Here is a 22,543-nt window from a genome sequence, read left to right as displayed (position 1 = left end):
TTGTTTTCCAACCACAAGACAAACTGAAATACAGTAAACTCTCTAAACTAAAGTGTGCGCAAATGTTTTGGCTTCATCATTTTGATTATTACATCACGACCCACTTTTATCTCTAGGTGTAAAAAAACAACAGATTTTGTTGGTCAATAAACATGAGCACTGTAATTTAATTCCACATGATAACACCACGCATTTCCTATTGCCTTTCTGAGCTATGTGCAGTGTTTCCTATTACAACTGTTCACTGTTTGTTCTTCCAGGCTATGTCTGCTGTGCTGTGCTGCGGGCCTGTTTTTGATAACGTGGGCCTCTCTCCAGATGGATACCTCTATAAGTGGCTGGATAATATACTCGCCTGCCAGGATCAGCGGGTATGTGGCCAATACTTTACCACTAAGATGCATTTAAACAAAGCGCTGACATAGAAAGCTCATCTGATAGCTTGCTGAGGCCTGCTTTATGAAAACTCCTGTATACAAACAATAACAATTGCCAAATGCTCCCCATTATTATGGAGAAGTGTTGACAAGTTTGGTATCAAAGTCAATTAGTCTTAAGTTATTTCAGTCTACTGTGATCCAGCAATCCAGTGTTTATTTCACACATTCTTCCTTTTCAAAATTGACTTTGAGCTCTTGTTATCAATAGCAGGCTTGAAAAATAGCAGTCACTTGGCAGACTAAGAAGAACATTTTATTTATCGTCTTGTTCGTATGATGAAAGCAAAGCTTATTCATTTCACAAGGATTCACCCAGATCTTTGAAAAAATACACATAGCCTCAATACATTTGACAGGGTATCCTTACAAACCAAGTGAAATTGAGAAATTCATGACACGATGTTGATATCTATTTTGGTCTCAGGTCCACCAGCTTGGCTGTGAAGTTGTCATCTTGCTTCTGGAGCTCAATGCCGACCAGGTCAACCTATTTAACTGGGCTGTGGATCGCTGCTACACCGGCTCCTACCAGCTGGCCTCAGGCTGCTTCAAAGCCATCGCTACAGTGTGTGGCAGCAGGTACGAAATGCCACAATCATGCTTTCATCAGGGGGTGAATGTCAGCTGCCTGTGCACAAACACAGTTTTCATCAATGGTAGCAATGTACATCAGGCCTGATCAGTAAGCCATATCAGGGAGGATGTGAACTGTTTACCTGCCATACCTATCTCCATCCCCTAGTTGCTGCGAAAGTGCAGGCGAGAGGGGTTGTTCACATTAGCATCAGCTAAGGAGGGGATTAAACAACACCTTCCAAAAACGCCTTTGAAAAGGGAAGTTAGCTCATTTCAGCGTAACGTCCTTGCTGTTAAAACTGCCTTCTGGCTGTGATGAAACCAATGGCAAATAAGGTTAAGCCTCAAAACATCACCTCAGCTAATCCTCTTTAAGAGCTCACTATTCGTCTGACGTTGACCTTCCCCTTGCTTTATATGTGAAACACACATTACATTGAACATTGAGTACTTTTTTCTCTCTCTTTCCCAACTTGCAGAAACTACCCAAGTGATATAGTGACACTGCTGAATCTGGTCCTTTTCAAGGCATCAGACACCAACAGAGAAATCTATGAGATTTCAATGCAGCTAATGCAGGTGAGATGCACAAACAAACACAGAAACCTTTCCTGCTTTTGTGTGTCTTTTTGGGTCATATGGATGAATGACTCACCTGTCCTCTTTCTTCCAACAGATTCTTGAAGCTAAATTGTTCGTGTATTCTAAGAAGATTACGGAGCAGAAGCCAAACAGCTTCCTGTACGGCACCCACGGCCCTCTGCCACCTCTGTACAGTGTCTCCCTGCCACAGCTCTCCAGCCAGCTGGCCAGGATGTACCCAGAACTCACACTTCCTCTATTCTCAGGTAGCTGTTTGTGTGATACTGTATATGTGCTGTGTGTGTGGCCACAGTAGGGTTAGCTATGGTATTTCTGCCTGCTGTAATTCTCACACAGGCTTGTCATTTTCTTATGGCTTCCCACTAAATGCTGGTTGCTCATCTTCCAGAGAACTCTTCTTCCTCCAAGACCCACACACAATCTTTATCTATGGACACTCCCACTGACCACAGAAACACTGAGAGCTTAGATAGATTAAGGAACTCCTATGTTTAGGTTGAATTCAATGCGGATTAGAATTAAACTGACAATTATGGTTAAACTAAGTATACAGTATGTGTTTGATTTCAATGTAGAATAAAACGCTGGCAGTCGCTGCCGATGTTATTCTGATGGTATTGCATTTCCCCTGCTTGTTACAGAGGTTAGCCAGAGGTTCCCCACCACTCATCCCAATGGGAGGCAGATCATGCTGACATACCTCCTGCCCTGGCTCGGTAACATCGAGTTGGTGGATAGCGGCTTGCTGCTCCCATCCTTCACACCCTGCACCTCAGATTATGAGGCTTCTATCCGGACATCAAGCACAGGTTCCTCCCACCAGCTGAAGGGCAATGGCTGGGGCTCCTTACAGGCCTCATCTATGGTTCTCAATAACCTAATGTTCATGACCGCCAAGGTAAAGTCATGTTTTGGAAATGAAAGGAAAAGGGGTCATAGGTAGTCAATAAATGCTGATGCTATGTTGTTTTTTGTACCCCTCTTAGTATGGAGATGACCTACCTGGACAAGAGATGGAAAACGCCTGGAATGCTTTAATCAGCAATGAGAAGTGGAGCAACAATCTGAGGACCGCACTGCAGTTTCTCATCAGCTTATGTGGTGTCAGCAGTGACACCACCCTCCTGCCATATGTAAGATATATCATTTGGGCACAACTAGAAAATATCGTAGCTTCTTCTTTTTTAGTCCTTTCTGTTTTCTTACGGATATTCTGTAATATTTGTTCAGATCAAGAAGGTGGTGATCTATCTGTGCCGGAACAACACCATGCAAACCATGGAGGAGTTGATCTTTGAGTTACAACAAACGGATCCAGTCAACCCTGTGGTGCAGCACTGTGATAGCCCTCCTTTCTATCGATTCACCGCTACAAGCAAGGCCTCAACAGCAGCCTCAGGTACATCTGAAAAAAACCCTGAACAGATCGAATGAACCACATAAAATGGTGTTGCTCTGTACAGATCCCAGTGGTGGATATGAAGCGGAGCTGGTGTTAAATATCATGGTCAACTGACTTTCCTTGAACGTACTGTGAAATATATGATTTTGTCTCTTTTTTCTAGGCACCACATCGAGTAGCAATACGGTTGTTCCTGGCCATGAAAGCTTCCTTGACACAGACGATACCAAGAATGAGGAGAGGTACTCAACATGTTCTAGAAGTTTATCATTGCATTAATTATAGTCTCAGCAAGACCCATCATGATTAATTTTATTTTCTGACCTCAGGCTCAGCCACATAAAGAAAGCCCACAACCGCCTGGAATCACGCTACAGCAACAGTTCAGGAGGATCTTACGATGAAGATAAGAGTGAGTGTATTTCTGTACCAGACAACCTTTGAAGCAAATGTGGTGGTCATGGTCTGGTGAATGTGAAGTACACAGGATGGCCTTGAGGGTAAAATGGTGGCCGGCATGGGCTGATTGATAATGCATGAGCAGTGCAAAGTGCCCTGAGGTTCTTAAAAGGCTTCTGTGAGAACTGGCACTGAAATAAAAGCAGTCAAGCCCAGGGCCTCGGCAGTGCTGCAAGTGACCCAAAAACAGCTTTGTTATACTCTCTTGATCTGCATTAGTCCTGCAGACTTATGTGAGGAGGACTAATTCCACAATAAAAACAACACCCCCTTTTCACAATTAGCTTTAAGTTCTCTTCTCTGATGTTGTTGTTGTTGTAGATCATTTAATTGCATCTTCACTGTTTCCCATGTCCAGCTTTGGCCAATCCATAGACACTAAATGTTTGAAATGTTCCATATGTGTGCGAGACAAATGTCAGCAATATCATTTTCTGTCACTTTTTTAGGTGAACCTCTTTCACCATATTCTGATTGGCTGATGGTTGTCATTGAGACCAATCAGCCCAATCCTCTGCCCATGCCTCTGAATGGAGGATGTTGGGCTCCACTGGTGGACTTTTTGCCAGAGACCATCACTCCCAGAGGACCATTGCACAGGTAAGACTGCTGCATACATTATTGCAAAGTGTGCTCATTTTAAAAAGCCAAGACAGAACTGCTGCTAGTCACTGCTAAAGAATAGTCAGGGGTAATGAGATCTTCAATCTTTGCCACAATTCTTTAGTTGTATTTTTGTGTTTCATTTGATTGAGGTTTTTTTTACAGTTGACATGTGCTTTGTTTGTTTTAGGTGTAATATAGCAGTCATCTTCATGACAGAGATGGTGGTGGACCACAGTGTGAGGGAGGACTGGGCCATGCACCTGCCTTTGCTGCTACATGCCTTGTTTTTGGGTGAGTTCTAATTATAATATTATTATTACAGTCATTTCTGTTAAAATCCTATCCAAGTTATGACACGATACTCAAAATTCTAAATATTTCATGTAATACAGTACAAATGTCACAATTTCAAATGTTTTTATTCTGAATAATTATTTTTAATGAGAGCAACACATGGTATTGCCATGCCTCTTTATATAAAGAACAAATATGTCAAATGACATTGACAAAACAATTATCAATTAAATGTGTTGAAATAAATGAATACACATTTTAATTGTTCTAATAAATTCAACAATTCAAAAAAACATATTAATTGTTATAATGATGACAACAACAGTACTATAACTTTTGTAATACCCTACAGTACAATTCTTCCAGATTACTGCATTTAAGGACTATGGTGGATTCCAGATTTGGATAAAATAATTTGTTAGGTATTTTAAGTACAATAAGATATTTCCTTTTTGAATTTTAAGTATAAAGTGTGTGGGAATGTAGTATTAAACAGACAGATACAATAATAGATTTTGAGATCAAGGTTGTGAAGCGAGGAGAAGCATACTATAAAATAAACTCTTGTCATGGCTATAACAAACTAGTGTTTGAGTCCACAGTGCGCTGAAACAGGCTGACTGTTCTGTTTCTCTCCTCAGGTATGGATCACTATCGTCCAGAGGTGTTCGAGCACAGCAAGCGTCTCCTCCTGCACCTGCTCATCACGTTGTCCTGTAACAGCAACTTCCAGGCCATCGCCTCAGTCCTACTGCAGACACGTGAGATCAACGGCACCAAGACCCTCACCTGCAAACCCAGTCTTCAGCCGGAGTACTCACATTCAGGTAAATAATAATGTCTTTTAATCCTACTCACTTGTTTGATTTGATGTGTACAAATACATTCATCTTTACTGAAATGTTCAAGTAGACCTGTTGACTGAGCAGCTTGGCTTTACCCATTGTTCTGATAAACTTCCACAACAAGAGAGAATGGCTCACATTCCTTTCAGAGGATGAATACGTTTCTTATCAGGGGAGAAAATATTTTGACCCTGTGCCAAAAGCAATATCGAGCACAGAGGATATCAAAGGTCTTGATTAAAGCATTCCATGATTCTATTTGTGTCCTCTTACCCAAATTGGGGCCATCTGCTGGGGCTCAGATATGCTGCCCCCCCTCCTCCTCTTTCCCATGCTGATTATTTGTTTTGCAAACGTCTAGACATGCTCTGTCCATTTGACCATTTCAATACAACTCGTATGCCAAAAATTGTGTTGTTTTTTTGTTCAAACATACCACACAATGATAACACTACCATGTAAGTCAAAAGATCACATGTTCATTCCCATCTTTAATTTAAAACTAAGTAGTTCAACTTGACACCTCCGTCAGTAGAAAGGCAGTTTGGATAGAAATTCCAAACGTTTTAATACACACGGTGCTCCCTACGTGTTCTCTTGTTACGGGAAATGAAATCTAACATCCACATGAACCACTGGAACCTGTTTCTGATCACACACCTGCTCTCCTGTTGTCTTCAGGAGGATGTGTTGACTTTTTGCGGGAGTGTCAAGCGTCTCCTGTACCAGACTCTGGTCTGAGTTCTTCTTCAACATCGTCCAGTCTGAGTCTTGGCGGCAGCAGCAACAACCTGCCGGAGATCTCACATGAGGTGGAAGAGCTGGTGGCTCCCAATAAAATGGATGAGAAGACTAACAAGCTCATTGAGTTTTTAACCACAAGGTACTGATTTGATATAGTGTGCTCCTGTTAGTTAATCATTTCCAGCTTCCAGAAAGTGCAGAGGTACAACTCTAAGAATACAGTTATAAAAAAAGGCTTTTACAGAATAAATACAACACGTACAACAAAGATATCCTCAACTGATGTGCTTTTCAATATTTCTGGGTGTATATTGCCCCCTAGTGATGCTATATGCATACTGCAACCGATGCAATAGCTTTTGCTAGTTAAAGTACAGAAATGTCACCCCAAAAATGACCATTTGTTGACCAATTAATCAACTTGAATCATTAAGGAATCCTGTTTTTCTTTCATCCCTACATACTTAACAAATAATCTTACTGGTCTTGCGCCTGTGTTAAACAGCATTTACTTCAGTTTATCAAATGTTTCTCCGATATAGCATTCTCCACGGAGACATGCAAGAAAAAAAGTGTTCTTCACATATTCAAGGTAACACAGGCCAATTTATTTATAACTGAATGGTCATTTTGCGGAGAAGTATTACTGAATAGGCTAAACAAAAGCACGATAACTAGCGAATGGTGCAGGTTAATTTGAATATTCAGCTTGTTGTCCCATGTCCTCCCATAGCAGATCTGCACAAAGACAATATACTCTGTGTTGTAAGTAACCTTTAAACTGTTGTTTTATAGAGCATATGGACCACTGTGGTGCCATGAAGACATTTCAGCAAAGAACCAAATTTCCAAAAGCACAGGGCAGCTAACAAACTTTTTGCGACATGTCGTGTCTGTGTTCAAAGAGTCCAAGTCAGGTAACGTTTCAATATAATATTTACAGTATTATTTATTCATTAAAATACAGAACTCTCTCTTTACAGCTAAATCACAATTCATTTTCATAAGCACATTGTTGTTTTTGTTCTTGTCAGATTTCCACCTGGAGCAGCAGCTCAGTGACGTGGCTCTGCAGACGGCATTGTGTAGTTCATCGCGTCACTACGCCGGACGCTCCTTCCAGGTGTTCCGGGCCCTCCGGCAGCCCATCTCTGCCCACGCTGTCTCCGACCTGCTCTCACGGCTGGTGGAAGTCGTAGGCGAACATGCAGAAGAAGTGCAGGTTAGTGCTGTGTGTTTACATGTTGCATGTGAATGTAGATAACAGAGCATAAGACATTGATTGGTTCAAGTGTTAAGGGGTTATATATGTAGGAATGTATTTTTCTCACAGTCAGATGACCATAACCAAAATAGTTTATAGTAGGAGTTGTTGGTAAAGCCCCTGTCACACTGTCCCGAAATTGACACCAGATGGACACACGATAAAGGAAATGTTCAAATTCGGCTCTGATCGTAACAACATCGGGCCATTCGTGAGGGCATCTTAAGCCATCGTATGACCGCCGGTAGAGTTTCTCAGGCTCCGGCAGCAACCTCGCGAGCGGTGGCAAAATCTTTGGCATGCCAAAAAATTGCCGAAGGACCTTGCGAAGGTTCATTTTCGTGTTGAATTCGTCTGTCCATTTTGCCCTTCGTAAGGCACCCGTGAGGGCATCTTGTCAAATCGTGTCATCTTCGTCTGATCATCGGTTCCATCGGGGCGAAAAATGCCCGATGGCACCGATGATCAGACGAAGATGTGTAACAAAATCATGTAAACATATTATGTAAATAACCCAATTTGTGTTCTGTGAAACTGAAAAGGATATTACATTGTTTTTGTTACTTTCGTTGCAGTTGTATGTCTTAAATGTAATTTAGGTCAACTTCCTGGTCTATTTAGATGATTTTATTTTGAAGGCGAGTTGACAGGAAGTTGTTGTTGCTATGGAAACAACATGACGGAGAAAACGTAATATCTTCTACATATAAAGACGGAGAAAGTAAAGAACAAAGTCTGAAAATATCAGTACAGTATCATAGTACTTTAACATAATGGTTTTTGTTACTTTCGTTGCAGTTGTATGTCTTAAATGTAATGTAAATGTTGCCTTCGTGTGAGGTTCAGGGCCATCTTCGTGCGAAATTCACAATTCCATATTCGTGTGTCCATCTGTTGTCAATTTCGGGACAGTGTGACAGGGGCTTAAAGAAGAAGGAATTCCTCAAAATAAAATAAAACTGCCTTCGTAACTTATAATGTATCATAATTATTATGAGTTTACTGGAGAAGTAGCAACTAAATTCAGTTAACCAAAATCATTAACCAAATCAATCAGTTTTTTGTTTATTTTTTTCAGAAATGAATTGTTGTCTAATGATACAAGAAATCCTCCTCAGGACGTCATTTCTCTTTTCCTCTGTTTCAGGGCTATGTGATGGAGGTATTACTTACACTGGAATCTGTAGTGGATAACTTGGCTGAATGTCTCAAGAACAACGATCTCATGGCTATCTTGACAAGGTTTGTGGCTCCTTCACATTTATGTCGAAATAAAGTTTATGTTAAAAGATGCAGTCACTGTAATGTACTGTTTTGTTTTTTGAATTCCAGAGCCTCGTCTCCAGATTTCCTCACTAGTCTCAAGCTGCTGTCAAACAGGAAGAGCACCGGGCAGCTCAATCTGAGGAGAGAAGAGAGAAGCCGACATCAGAGGAGCTCTTCTGTCCCTAAGAAGTTTGGAGAAGCGGACAGGTGTTCTGATCCACCTCGCAGCGCTACGCTGGACCGCATCCAAGCCTGTGAACAGCAGGTTTTGTTAGCCAAGATGCGCAGCCCGTCCTCATCCAAAGACAACATCAACGACCCAACCAACATCAACCACCCCAGCAACCTGCTGGCCACCATCTTCTGGGTGGCAGTGTCGCTGATGGAGTCAGACTTTGAGTTTGAGTATCAGATGTCTTTGAGACTGTTGAATAAGCTGCTGGGCCACATGTCACTGGACAAACAGGAGAACAGGGAGAAGTTGGAGAAAGTGCAGAGCCAGCTTCAGTGGAGCAGCTTCACTGGGCTCCAGCAGCTGCTGCTGAAGGGCTTCACCTCCGTCTCCACCACTGAGCTCACGCTTCAGCTATTCTGCCAACTCACTCCTGTGTCACGAGTGCCTGTCGTGGACACGTCACAGGCCATAGGTACACTATAGGAGTAGATTGATACAGGGTTTTAAAGACAGATAATATGACTGTTGATTATCAGAGAAGTAAGAAAAAGCAGCTTTATAATGGCTGCTGTATATCCCTCCCACCCCACAATCTCAAAATAAAATTAAAATAAATGAAACAGGCAAACAAATTATAACAGTAGTAGTTATACAGTACATTTGATTAAGAGAATTCAATATTTTAGAAAAAGCTAATAAATAAAAGTAAATACAATTAGGTTTGGTTTAGGAAGTATCTTAAAGTATATCTTGAATAAATGTGTTTGTTTCATTCTTTAGGTTTTCCTTTGAATGTCCTCTGCCTGCTCCCACACCTCGTGCAGAACTTCGATGGTCCCACGCAGTTCTGTCAGGATGTTGCTCAGAAGATCGCCCAGGTTTGGCTCTATTCATGTTTCCCTTCTCATTTTCGCTCAAAGGTAAATATGTTTTAAGCTGATGCACTTTTTGTGTGCAGGTATGCCTTGAGGAGAAAAACGCTAAGCTCTCCAACCTGGCTCATGTCATGACTCTGTATAAAACACACTCCTACACACGAGACTGCTTCTCTTGGGTGAATGTGGTATGTCGATATCTTCATGAAGCTTTCTCTGACATCACTCTCAACCTGGTCACCTACATGGCAGAGGTTTGTGCAGCCTTACTGTTGTACAGTTATTATTAATATCACAACTTCTCAAAAGCACTTTATAAATCATTGGCATTTCATTTGTTTGTAACAGCTGTTGGAGAAGGGTCTCCCCAGTATGCAGCAGACGCTTTTACAAATCATCTACAGCCTCCTAAGTCACATGGATCTGAGTGGAATACAAGCCAAACCCTTCAACATGGAGGTGCTCAAGACAATTGAGAAATTTGTCCAGGTAAGTCAAAATAAAACATCAATACCTAAATAAAGGTCCTGCTCCAGATGATTACTTTTAATATGTGGTGACTGTAAAACTTATATTGCTTTTTGGTTAATAGCTGTTTATATTTTTAGGATAATGATGTAGTAACATTCCCTTTCTGAGTAATATGTGCTCAGAAAGTGAAACCATTCAGATCAACTACATCAGATGTGATCATTGGAAAGCTTTAGGCGTTGGGCTCTGAGTAAGAGTCTCGAGTTTCCTGTTCCTTTTGTAAGTGTTCATGGGAAAAAGGGAAAAAAAGCGGTCTTGTGTCAGCGCAGTACATTTGTAGACACACCCAAACTATAAACAGTCTGCCCTTTAGCTGCAGGCTAGGCCTCTGCCTATTCTCATACTGAACATATTTTCCTTCAGTTTCCTTCTGCACACTGCCAGGACACTTGCTCCAAAAATAGAAGCACATTAAAACACACAGAAAGATATTTGTGGTTGTTTCTTTCTAAACATAAGGTTGTGTGGGTTTTTGTCTGATTTGGTGTGTTTATGTCTGTGTTGTCTATAGACTGTCCATTGGGGGGAAGCGCTAAATATCTTGAAGCTGGTGGTTTCACGGTCAGCCAGTTTGGTGCAGCCTTCATTCCCGCAGAGTGACCTCTCCTACGAGGACATGAGCCGCGTGTGGGACCGCTCCTCAAAGGCCTTGCCTGGGAAAACACTGGATTTCCATTTTGACATCTCTGAGGTAAGGGACCCTTTCCCTGACTTTCTTTGTAATGTGTCCGTGGTTTGAAAGTAGCCTGAGGGGAGCTTAATGCATGTCTTTTTCCCTGTATTTGTTCCTGTATTTCCAGGGTGTGGTGCCTGTTGCCATTCTGTGGAATCTCGTTAAGCTTTTTGGAAAGAAAACACTTCTTCCCCTTCCTTAATGCTGATATTTCTTATTGAACAAACCCATTGAGATTAGCTTGAAAGCTTGAAAGGTAAACACAATCTACCAAGCAGTGCGGAGCTGGAAAGTGATGTCAAAGATACAGACAGCGTGGCGCATGTGTGGGAACTGAACAGGGAGCTATTTGTGTCGTTCATGAATGGCAGGAAATGATGTCAGCCCTTTGCTGCCGTCCTTTGTATGTGATTCAGTGAGTTTTAGCGAATAGCCAACAGCGTGTGTTATTGAACTGGAGACACACTGTACAAACCACTGGTATTTCTGAGAATTCCAGATATTTTTAGACTGAGGGATAAGGCAGAGGAAAAGTCAGTACGTTTTTCTCTCAAATACTCCATGAATGCAAGCCGAGTGGAATAAAACCTGTGAACATTGATAAAAGATACATTCGGGTTATGTTGAAACATTGATCACTCGGCGGTCATCTTGAAACGGTCTAAGTCAAGAAGAGAAAGGAGTTGCTATGGAGCCTGAGGCATGGATTGACTAAGCAGAGACGGACTTTCTCTTCTAAAAACTTCCCCTGACTCATCAAAGTTTCTGCCTGCACGTGTCTGTTTGTGTCCACGCTGTTAGACGCCTGTGATTGGTCGGCGCTTTGATGACCTGCAGCGTTCTCCAGGCCAAGATGTGAAGAGCAGGACCACAGCAGTGACCCGCAGCACCTCCTCTACCTCGTCTGGATCCACCTCCAACAACGTCCTGGTGCCGGTCAGCTGGAAGAGGCCTCAGTCTTCACAGGTGAGCACATCTTCACAGTCTTTGTACTTCCGCTCTCACTAATATGGGTGAGGGGTAAGGGCAATTACAAATGTTTAATTTGATAATGGCTGCAATTGGTACCAATTTAACAAATGTTATTGATTTGTTTATTATTAGTTTTTTCTCTTTTCATGTATTTTCCCCTTTTTATATTTCTTCTTTTTCTCTTTTATATTTTCTTTTCCTCTTCTTTTTTTTTTTACACAATATTACCTAATTTATTTCTGGCATTACAATGTCATCTGTATGTTTTGTTCAATATATTTTCATTTCTCTTGCCCTCTGCAGAAACGAACACGGGAAAAGCTGGTGAATGTGTTGTCTTTGTGTGGACAAGAAGTGGGGCTCACAAAAAACCCTTCAGTAAGATACACTTTATTTTAGCACTGCTATGAATTTTAACACTTAATTGTCATCCATTCAGAAGAGTCCAAAGTCTTGTTAAAATATTGTCTATTTGTTTTGCTGTGAAGGTGATCTTCTCCAGTTGTGGGGAGCTGGACCTCATGGAGCACCAGCCCAGCCTGGTGTCCTCCGATGACGGGACAAGGGAGCCGGACAGCATGGACGACACCACCTCAGAGCAGCAGTTCAGAGTTTTTAGAGACTTTGACTTCTTGGATGTGGAGCTTGAAGATGGAGAGGTGAGTTTCAGGACCTCAAACAGTGCTACAGATAATTATGTATCCTCCTTCCTACCTCCTTTTGCTTTTAATAGACAACAACATTGTCAAACTTGTAACCAGTAAGACAAAAGATTAGTGACATTAGCAAAAAGATCTTAACGTTTTTTCCAAGAACAAGAGCATTTCTAAGTGTACTGGGTGAGGTTTGCCTGCTCTTTGTAATGGGGTCTCTTCTTTTTGTTTTGTTTTCTGTCTATGCTAATGTAGGAGTTACAGGTAAGTTTAGTCATGTTACAATTTTTCTTGCTGTGATGATTGTTTGCTTGTGCAGTATCATTTAGTTATACTGATGGCAAGGAGTAGAAAACGTGTGTGTGCATGCCATGTCATTTACAAACAGGTTCTGCTATTTTGTGCAATTTGGTGTAAAACATATCCTCTTAACTCTCAAGGACCAGTAGTTTGTTTGTTTGTTTATTTATTTAAAGGACAGTGCACATTAATCCACATTGCTGTAAATGAGCCAGTATTAGCCAGCAGGCTAATTTTCAACTGTTGTCCTTAGTACCATAAAAGCATGTCAACAAGAGATATCTTTCACCAGGATTACCTATTTCTTTAGCTGATAATCGTACCTTCAGGGCGCAGTAGTTCAAAACGTTTAATCTCAATCAGATCCGATCAGATTTTTCAATTCAGGATAGGATCACCCTGATCCAGATTCAGACTTTTCAAGATTACTAGATCCTGAATATCAGTGCTTTAATCCTACCGATCTCCATCTAGTGGACATGAAAAATAATACAAGGAAGACAAGAGACCACATTGCAGAGACATCTATTGTCCACAATTACTTTTGAAAGTTGATGACAGATGATGGACTTTCTTTTTGTTGAAGATATTTTTTCTTTAATCTAAATTACATTTGTGATTGACAATCTTTGTTGTGATAATTTTATGAGCATAAACATTTATGTCATCAACATTTGGTTGAAAACAAAATAGGCCACCACAAACGTGACCAAAAAATGAAAAATAAAATTGATTTGCCATGAAGGCTTGTGTATTATTTCAGTTAACAAACTGCCATCTTATTTATATTGAAACATATTTTTAAATCAATTGTACAGTATATTTTGCTCTGGTAATCCACTGGAAATCCACCCCTCTGGTGGGATCAAGATAATCCAGTTTTTTGGGATCAAACTGATCCCAATCCTGTGTTGTCGGTTTGAACTACCCGTTTTGAAGATTTGATCCAGATTAAAGCTTGGATTTGATTTCCTGATCTGATCGGATATCAAAGTGATCCTAATCCTGTTTTTTGGTTTTGAACTACCCAAAATCCAAATCTGATCCGATCAGATAGGGATTAAAAGTTTTGAACTACTGGGCCCAGGTGATTTAAATGTTTAATATTTTGTTCTGGTTCATAAGTGAAAACAAGTATTAGTTTTGATATATGACACACAGTTGACAAATACTACATTGTTTCCCATTTGATAACTTTGCATATCTGACTAAATCTATTAGTGTGCACTGTACATGTAATTGTGGATTGTATGTTACCTCAATTTAGAGAAGTCAAATAAACTGTGTTCGATGTCAGTTATCCAATACACATCACACTTAAATCTTTATTTTTGCAAGCCAAACAGTGAGCTATGCACCTTAGTTCTACTGTTTATGTTAACTATTTGATACATTTATGCTGTGAAGATTGTCGCTTTAACTGGTTGAATTTAACATCACTTATGTTGCATTCAATTATGAATGTCCCTTTGTTTCATTTTTTAAAAGCTTAAAAAACACAGTAACATGCATGACGTTGTAGAAATAATATAACTACAGTAGATATATATACATATATCTGCTTTGTACCCTGGAACACAGTGTCAGCTGTTCTCCCTGTGCCTGCAAAGAAATCACATAGACTGAAAACTAAAACAACTGCTGTGGTCAACATAGTGCAACGCAGACAGTTTTATTAGTTAAAAAGCCTGACGAGGTGTAAGGAAGGTTTTTGACCACATACAAAAAAGAATTGTAATCGTAAATATGAAAGTCAAAGCTGTTGCTTTCTGCGAGTTGTATCCATTAAGCTAGTCGCCACAGGAAGTCTCTCTTGTTTGATGAGTTGATGTGGAGCTCTGGTGGAATGTGGAAGTTGGCTGACATCCAGAGCCATGTCTAGTTGAAGAGACAAGAAACAGCCCCCTCCCTTAACATGCACTGCATGGTTGTGTAAATGTGTGTGTATTACAGTGTATCCAGTTTGTGTGGGTGTGCATGTGTTTGTGTTAGAGAAGAGATTGTTCTTGTCTTGTTGTTGCTTGGTAACTCAAAGCCATTCTCTATTGCAGGGAGAGACTGTGGACAACTTCAACTGGGGCGTGCGCAGACGCTCCATGGACAGTCTGGACCGGAGTGACCTGCAGCCGCTGGAGGAGAGTCAGCTGTCCATCAGCATGCCCAGCCTCAGCAAGATCCCCCATGAAGACTCAGACGAGTCTTCAGAGGAAGACTCCCTGATCGCCAGCCAGATACTCTCCCACTCTCAACTTGTAAGTTCACCTTTGTTTGTAGGCCAATAATGAATGTCATTGGGAAGGGGAACAAATATTGAAAATGATCCTTAGCACAGGGCGCAGGTCTTAGACTTAGTTAAAACACATTACATTTAATTTTGGGATTCTCACATTAGATTGCATTTTTTTTAATTGTAACAACAACATCTTTATAATTCTGAAATGTGTACTTGCCCAGTTAAGCCCCATGCCCCCGGTACCGGGGACAAAACGCAACATCTTGCAAGAAACAGCGTCTGAGGGCTTCTTAACATTTAACAAACTATGAATGTGTCATACCCACCTAACGGGAAGAAACTCAGCTATCACACATTATTAACCATTTTAACCAACGAAACACAAGGGCAATATCAAGCCTCTGAATTAGCCCTGAGCGAAAAAATGCTGACGCACTTAGCACAGAACTCACGGTAGAAATACTTTATTACTTATCAGATCTGCACAAACAAGATATCCTGAGCTGAGATTCCACAGATTCTAGAGGTATAAGTATCATCACTGTGCGACCAAAACTCAGGGCAGCGAAGGCAAACCCAGACAACACACCACGTAGCTTTACGGAGCCAAAACGGCAAATATGTCTTACCTTTGCTGTTTTTCTGATCAAAAGTTGTGTTCAATGGCATTAAAACGATAAAAACGCTGCTGAAGGTTAATCCAATGTGTCTGTGTTCCTTTGAAATGATTACTGATAATCCATCATCATATTTATGGCTATAACCTAGTTTTCAGTTTTCAGAGCGTTACGTAGCTTTCGGTTTGGGCAAACTGCGTGTGCATCACTCTCATTCCTCAATGGTAATGTCTAGGTGGATTTAGGAACTCCCCCTTCGATTCTATTGGCTCTAACGGTTCAAAAGAGGTGTCAATCATCAAAATCGACCGAGGGGGGCCAGAGATACTGTATGGCAAATCCACCCAAATGACCCCAGAAGTGGTTTTTTTGTTGCTAAACCTCTCTAAAAAGGTCAAATGTCACTTGTTTTGCATCAATCTTGATACAGGGTACTTATTATATGTTATAGTTTGGATTCCTAAAGCTTTTAGTCTACTATCCCATCATTCAAGGGTGGTTTTCACTATAAGTAATTTTTCTTTTTTGGACGGACACTATAATTTAAAATGTTTTACTATGTTCAATCTGAATTTACTTTAAAATAAAAAAATTCTATATTGATTCTGACTTTCCTACATCCAACTCACAGGTTTATCATTGCTTTGAGAAAAAAGATTATTAATTTACCCCTTTTAGAAGTGAAGATATAGTCATTTGTTCTGGGAATGTCATTTTCGAGCCTGAGACCTGGAAAACAGGCTTGGGGCTCAACTGGTTAAATCCAGCCAAAAAAAAATTAATAGATCATAATCAATATTGTGATTTTAACCACAATCCTCTCGAAAAACATATTAAAGTCTAACTGGAATTAAATGCACAAGCTTTACTCTTGTGCCACCCTCAGGTTATTTTCAGCTTTGCACACAATATATCTTATTATTAAGTTTCCTGAGCACATCATGTTCCTAAGGTGATAGGGCGTTCTACATTGTAATGATCATGTAACTTTTACTTAAGTTTTCATCAAACGTCATTTTAACATTTCTAAAAATGACAATATTGTCCCCATGCTATTGTTTGTCCAACACAAATCAGGTGGTTTGTTGAGCATGCAAAAAATGACATGTGTTATTAAGAGAAGCTTCCAACAATGACTTTGTCTCTTGCAGATGGTCAACCTGTCTCCCACCTCAGAGAGCAGTAACAGGGACTCTCCCTCTGCCTTTTTTGACACAACCTCAGCTGATTCAACTCCCCTGAACACCAAAAATCCTAGTTTCGAGGCCCAACTGCCAGAGGACTCGAAGCAGCGGGTGAATAAGGGCTTCAGAGTGTCTGAGATACTGGGAACCACTCACAATTCCATACTAGAGTTCTTTACTAACTTTGCCAAATAGGGGGCTATTCTGGTGCATCTTTTCTTGTGAAATGTCTTGGATGTTGTATGTGCTTTGGGTTCAGTCTACGTTAAGTATTATTTTATGTCGCTGTGACTTTTCTACATTTCCTCTTTTAAGAATAGTGCATGTGGCGGTCTTCTCTTGTTTTTTAAGTCATTGCATGCTAGTAGGGAATGAACTAAAACTCTGCAAACAGGCAACCTATAATGCTTTGGGATATAATGGGCGTTTTTTTATTGTGGCAGTATTAGGGGGTTGTAGCCAGCAATAGAAAAACAAGGGTCTTTCTTTCTATGTCTGTCTGTTTAAGGCAATGTGTATACCTACTGCTTCTGTGGGGGCAACAACTAATAAAACTCTTGGCATGTGGGAGGTCAAGAAAGGTTTACACATTGCCTGTCCCAAAACATGAGTGTGCAGGGCCCGCAATGCTGGCTGAAGTAAATTATTTTATAATCTATTGAATTGGCACAATTAACGCACACTAAATTTACCAAATAAAAGAAAAACATCACAAGGAGTGTCCATAGGGTCCCACGTCAAGGTCAGTCTATACATTTTACCAACAAAATTGTCTGTTTAATGATTAAGCCTAAACGAGGGAACATATCCAGTTAATAATAACCTTTGTTGCATGCTGTCTCAGTATTTGTTCATGACGAGTTCATTTTGCCAAATTGCTGAGAAACGAGTGTCCTCTGTGTGTTTTATTTTTAGCAAGAAGATGAATACACCAATGTCCACGAGGACGACCTCTCTCTCTCCATCAGTGAACCACCCTTTGAATTTCATTGTGGTGACAGTTTGACAATAAACATGGTTAACATTGATTACAAAGGAGAACCTGACTTTGACAGCTGCTTACCCAGGTACTTACTTAAAACCTTTGTCACTAATAGATAACGTTTGTTAGACACAGCATCAATATCATGGCTTTGTGTCCTCCTAGTGTCTCAGAGGAGGAGAGAGACGACATGCTGGAGTCCCGATCTTCCCCCCCCACCATCCCCCTTCTTCTCCGCCATCCTCGCTGCATTCCAGCCAACAGTGTGCGATGATGCAGAGGAGGCTTGGCGGACTCACGTCAACCAGCTTATAACCGACTCGGATGGATCCTGTGCAGTCTACACGTTTCATGTCTTTTCATCACTGTTTCAGGTATTACAGCGTCACCCTCAATTCCATTAACATTGTGTCTTGTCAAACTGAATAATTAAACTAAAAGGGTAACAGGATTAATTATCTGGATGATTAACCTTTAGAGAAAGGGCAATGCGTGGATGCTTTCAACTGGAAAACGTAAAGAGATTCATTAAGCAGATGTTGTTCACTTGAATTATCAAAGCTGACAAGGGAGAATGTCAGGGTAGAAATAATGACAGAATGTAAATGCCTTAAATAATGTGACTGAAAATGTTCAACGCTAGCCTGATTTTGTTGCATTGCAGAACATCCAGACCAAATTTTGTTCGTTGACCTGTGACGCTGTGAGTTACCTTGGTGATGGCCTGAAAGGATTAGGGTCAAAGCTTTTGACCTCTTCTCAGATGCTGACATCATGTTCAGAGTGCCCAACTCTATTTATTGATGCAGACACAGTGAGTAACCAGTTGTAAATATTTTTCTGAAACTGTACGTCACGTTAGTGGTGATTAAACAAAACTCTTTTTTCACAGATTATGTCTTATGGATTGCTGGAAAAAATGAAATTCAGCGTGTTGGAACTTCAAGAGTATCTCGACACTTACAACAACAGAAAGGAGGCAGCTCTCACCGTAAGGACATTTTATATTGAGCCTTCTTGTCTGAATGTCACCTGTATGGGGTCATTGATTTGTTTACGTTATCATTCTGTTGTCTCCTACAGTGGTTGAGTAACTGTAAGGCCACCTTTACCAGGAGCGTCGGGGGAACCGTGATAACATGTCAACCAGCGGAGCATGAGGACAAGGTAAAAGCTTACCTTTTTAGAAATATAAGTTTTAATACTAATATGCTGGCGTTTATCAAATGAATGATAATGTAAAATACTGTTGTATATTTTAAGCTAATGAATTCAGTAAGTGTGCAAAAAGATAAAAGGCTGCATGATTTAGTAAAAAAAATGTTATTCTGTTAGAATGGAATTAAGTTAAAATGATTGAAAATATGAAAAGATTAACTTCCACTGACCTCTCATACTGTACTCTCTGCATTACAATCTCTGTGTGAAACTGTAGCTCTGTGAGTGTACCTCTAATTTCCTCATACTATGTAAAGACAATCCTGAGTTTCTGCATGTCACATTGATTATCTCATTCAAATCTGCATTGTGGTAATTCTTTTTCCAAAGTTGCATTTGATCTGTATGTAAACAATTACGCTCACTTGACAACTTAGGGAAGGAAAATGCAAAATGGAAACTTTTGCTGCTAAAACGTAGTATTTAACAGCTCAGAGACTCTCACGAAAGTGAGTGCTAATTAACAGACAAAACTGTAACTTTGCTCGACTTTTTTCACTTGTCATTTTGATTAAAGCTGCCCTGTGGAGTTTTCTTGTAAACAAACAAGTTATGGTTTCATTTAGTGATGCTTAACACAATGCAATGTGTGTATTCTGCTCTTTCAAAGCACCAAGTGAATTTCCTTTCATTAAAAAACAACTTTGCCCTGTAATCCAGCATTGTTTACATCAATATTTACGGCATAAGGTCTTCTTCTCCTTTTGTTGTCACATTGCAACAGTTTTGGTGTATTTCTGCCATCTGTAGATCAGAAGAATAATTTGCCACCATCGACAGGAATGTGTAGTGTGTCAACTGTGTTTGCTCATGTGCATGAATGTCATTAAGTGTGTGCACAGAATAAACAAAACAGTGACCCACTAAAAGAAAAACAGATCCATAGCCCTGCTTGAGGTCAAAAACTCCACGGGGAACCTTTAATTCAAAGCAACTACCAGCCTTCCTGTCGGTTCTAATTTGCACATACACCGACCCTCACTTTTTTTCCTCTCTGCATGCCAATAAAACCTATGTTTTTCACCCACTTTTATATGGACACAATGAGGATTGCATGCCCTTCTTTTGATTGTCTGTTTTCCCTACTTCTTTTCTGTCCTGTAACATGCTTGCTTTGTAGCAAATGGAATCTCTGGCTGTAAGTTGGAAGACTTGTTCCTCTATGTAGTTTCAAATATTTTTGGTTTTAAAAGCAAAACTTGAGTTTACTGTAATCCTTTTTCACCACTTCTTCTGTCTATTTAGCAGTAGTTCTACAGTAGTGTGTTTATAATCCACCAAATGTAGAACTATAACTGATAAGGTATGAGCTAATACCTAAGAAGAAGAAAAACTAGCCAAATGAAAAGGCCTTTTGACAACAACCATGTTTCTTTTCCTTTCAGCAACTGGAGCTCTGTCAAAGACTCTACAAACTCCACTTTCAGCTGTTGCTGCTTTTTCAGTCCTACTGTAAGCTGATTGAACAGGTCCATACAATAGGCTCTATTCCCGAGGTAGGTTCATCAGGCATTTTCTTGACTTCTCTTCTTGGAATCATTACAGCCACCGTCTAATCCATATCCCTGTTTAATAATATGAATCCCTCTTGACCTTTAGCTGACAAATATATCCAGAGAGCTTAATGACTTGAAGAGCTACCTGAGAGTAGCAGCAGCCTCGGTGACGAAGGATGAGATGTCTGCCTGTGAGAGCGCCTGCTCTGAGCCCACATTCAGCTCGTCTGAGGCCGCTGTCCAGGCGATCCTCGAGTGTCTGAATACTAATGAGTTTCCAACGGCCATCCGCTACATTCGAGAGTGCAGGTGAAACAAAGCTTTGTTTGATTGTAGATGAAGAGTGTACGCGGATAAATTATGTCCCAAGTCAGACAAATAACATTTTATTTTTTCATTGCAGAACAATGTGGCCTAACGACATCTTTGGCAGCCCCTGTGAGGAAGAGGTTCAGACCTTACTCAACATCTACTTCAGACATCAAACCTTGGGTCAGACAGGTACTTTTGCTCTGGTGGGCTCAAAACAAGACCTGACAGAAATCTCTGCCAAGTTAATGGAACTTAACGGAGAGATTCGGGACATGATCCGACGAGCCCAAGGCTACCGAGCCATCACAGCTTTCCTCCCAGACTCCAGGGTTTCAGGCTCCACTCTTTGATGGTGGTCTGGCAGCATTTTGACACCCATTTCCTGCACAATACCCCCTGTCCCCTGCCTAGCCTCTTGTCCTGTATGGGGCTGCTGCTATCATCTCAGTGGTTAACAAGCACTCTGCTCTCTCCTGGGAATAACCAAACTCCTGTTCCTCTTCCTGCTCAGAGCACATCAGAATGTCATAAAGTCATATCTTCAGATTTGCAGCAATACTGTTTTTTTTTTGTTTTTTTAAAGAAGAGAGACTTTGGCTTTTATTGCACTAATAGTAGAAATTGTCACAAAGCGACCACTTGCTACTGAAGTCATCAATTTTCACATTTAACAAATAACATACCAAAGCTAAGTGAATCTCTTTCATTTATGTTATTTTAATTGTCATGGGAAAATGTGCAATCGTACACAGAAGTGGAAGACTTTTACTGTATCCTGAAAGAATGTAATGATATATAATAGCATTGGAAAACATGGACATTGTTAGTACAGACAAAAGGGAGGCTTAATTTTTAGTTTAAGTAGCGGGTCTTTAGTGTGTGTGTGTGTGGTGTGGTGTGTGTGTGTGTGTGTGTGTGTGTGTGTGTGTGTGTGTGTGTGTGTGTGTGTGTGTGTGTGTGTGTGTGTGTGTGTGTGTGTGTGGTGTGTGTGTGTGTGTGTGTGTGTGTGTGTGTGTGTGTGTGTGTGTGTGTGTGTGTGTGTGTGTGTGTGTGTGTGTGTGTGTGTGTGCGCGTGCGCGTGCGTGCTCGCTTGTGTTGCGTGCTGGTGCCCAAGTCTGTGATTTAAACCTGACTATCATCAAAGATGAAATTATGGATATTGATTTACAGAAATTGTAACTACTTTTGACATGCTGCAAAACTACTGTGACGTCTCCCAAACCTAAATTACATGCTACTGTGTTGGTTATCTGTTACCTAAAACATCTTACTGTACATTTTAACTGTGCAGCTTTTAGCAATCAGATAAGTTATTTAATATTATTTGCTATAGGAAAACATGCATTTATCAAACTAGATTTATAGAAAACAAATATTTCATTTTAAACCTGCCAAGCTTACAAATTCTATGTTCTATAAAGTTTAAAAGTATGTTTATGAACAAATACAAAACTATTTTAACTGAATAATTGTACATAGTGCAATGGGGGCTTTGATGAGACTCATAAGATTGTATTTTTATGAACTTACCGAGTTGCATGTAAAGTGAAAGGGATAGTTGCAGAGTTGTAAAGCTTTCGCAAGAACTGTTTGTGTAGCCTCTCTCACTCGCCTTGTAAATACTACTGCCTTTGCAATGTACTGTACTTTGTTGTTCTGTATACTTATGAAACAGTAAAAATAAAACTTACATTTGTTAAAAGTGCTTTCATTTTGTGATTGTTGGGATGTTACATATCTGTTTGTTTGTTTCATAAACTATTGTTCTCTTCAAATTTGATAGGTTTACATGTTCAGTGATATTTACGCATTTGTGGATCCAT

At 40.3% G+C, this 22,543-nt stretch overlaps 1 protein-coding gene across 1 annotated transcript in view; it reads left to right on the top strand.

Moving 5' to 3' along the window:
• The window catches only part of frya (furry homolog a (Drosophila)), a 43,116-nt gene extending 21,452 nt beyond the window's left edge, over window positions 1–21,664 (top strand). Inside the window, exons 28-61 of the mRNA XM_034113214.1 lie at window positions 261–371; window positions 865–1,019; window positions 1,496–1,595; window positions 1,693–1,864; window positions 2,261–2,517; window positions 2,606–2,752; window positions 2,850–3,018; window positions 3,185–3,263; window positions 3,351–3,433; window positions 3,930–4,080; window positions 4,274–4,377; window positions 5,022–5,207; window positions 5,907–6,108; window positions 6,765–6,886; window positions 7,004–7,191; window positions 8,381–8,475; window positions 8,566–9,146; window positions 9,455–9,552; window positions 9,633–9,803; window positions 9,898–10,038; window positions 10,592–10,771; window positions 11,555–11,719; window positions 12,029–12,103; window positions 12,214–12,384; window positions 14,730–14,930; window positions 16,680–16,823; window positions 17,628–17,798; window positions 17,868–18,068; window positions 18,359–18,508; window positions 18,587–18,685; window positions 18,778–18,861; window positions 20,298–20,408; window positions 20,512–20,717; window positions 20,812–21,664. Coding sequence (XP_033969105.1) covers window positions 261–371; window positions 865–1,019; window positions 1,496–1,595; window positions 1,693–1,864; window positions 2,261–2,517; window positions 2,606–2,752; window positions 2,850–3,018; window positions 3,185–3,263; window positions 3,351–3,433; window positions 3,930–4,080; window positions 4,274–4,377; window positions 5,022–5,207; window positions 5,907–6,108; window positions 6,765–6,886; window positions 7,004–7,191; window positions 8,381–8,475; window positions 8,566–9,146; window positions 9,455–9,552; window positions 9,633–9,803; window positions 9,898–10,038; window positions 10,592–10,771; window positions 11,555–11,719; window positions 12,029–12,103; window positions 12,214–12,384; window positions 14,730–14,930; window positions 16,680–16,823; window positions 17,628–17,798; window positions 17,868–18,068; window positions 18,359–18,508; window positions 18,587–18,685; window positions 18,778–18,861; window positions 20,298–20,408; window positions 20,512–20,717; window positions 20,812–21,070 — 5,529 coding nt within the window. The 3' untranslated portion in view covers window positions 21,071–21,664. The remainder of the gene's footprint in view (window positions 1–260; window positions 372–864; window positions 1,020–1,495; window positions 1,596–1,692; window positions 1,865–2,260; window positions 2,518–2,605; window positions 2,753–2,849; window positions 3,019–3,184; window positions 3,264–3,350; window positions 3,434–3,929; window positions 4,081–4,273; window positions 4,378–5,021; window positions 5,208–5,906; window positions 6,109–6,764; window positions 6,887–7,003; window positions 7,192–8,380; window positions 8,476–8,565; window positions 9,147–9,454; window positions 9,553–9,632; window positions 9,804–9,897; window positions 10,039–10,591; window positions 10,772–11,554; window positions 11,720–12,028; window positions 12,104–12,213; window positions 12,385–14,729; window positions 14,931–16,679; window positions 16,824–17,627; window positions 17,799–17,867; window positions 18,069–18,358; window positions 18,509–18,586; window positions 18,686–18,777; window positions 18,862–20,297; window positions 20,409–20,511; window positions 20,718–20,811) is intronic.
• Window positions 21,665–22,543: the final 879 nt, after the last annotated feature.

Source organism: Trematomus bernacchii, unplaced genomic scaffold (genome assembly GCF_902827165.1).
Source record: "Trematomus bernacchii unplaced genomic scaffold, fTreBer1.1, whole genome shotgun sequence".
NCBI classification, from domain to species: domain Eukaryota; kingdom Metazoa; phylum Chordata; class Actinopteri; order Perciformes; family Nototheniidae; genus Trematomus; species Trematomus bernacchii.
This window is presented reverse-complemented; position numbering and strand designations above follow the sequence as displayed.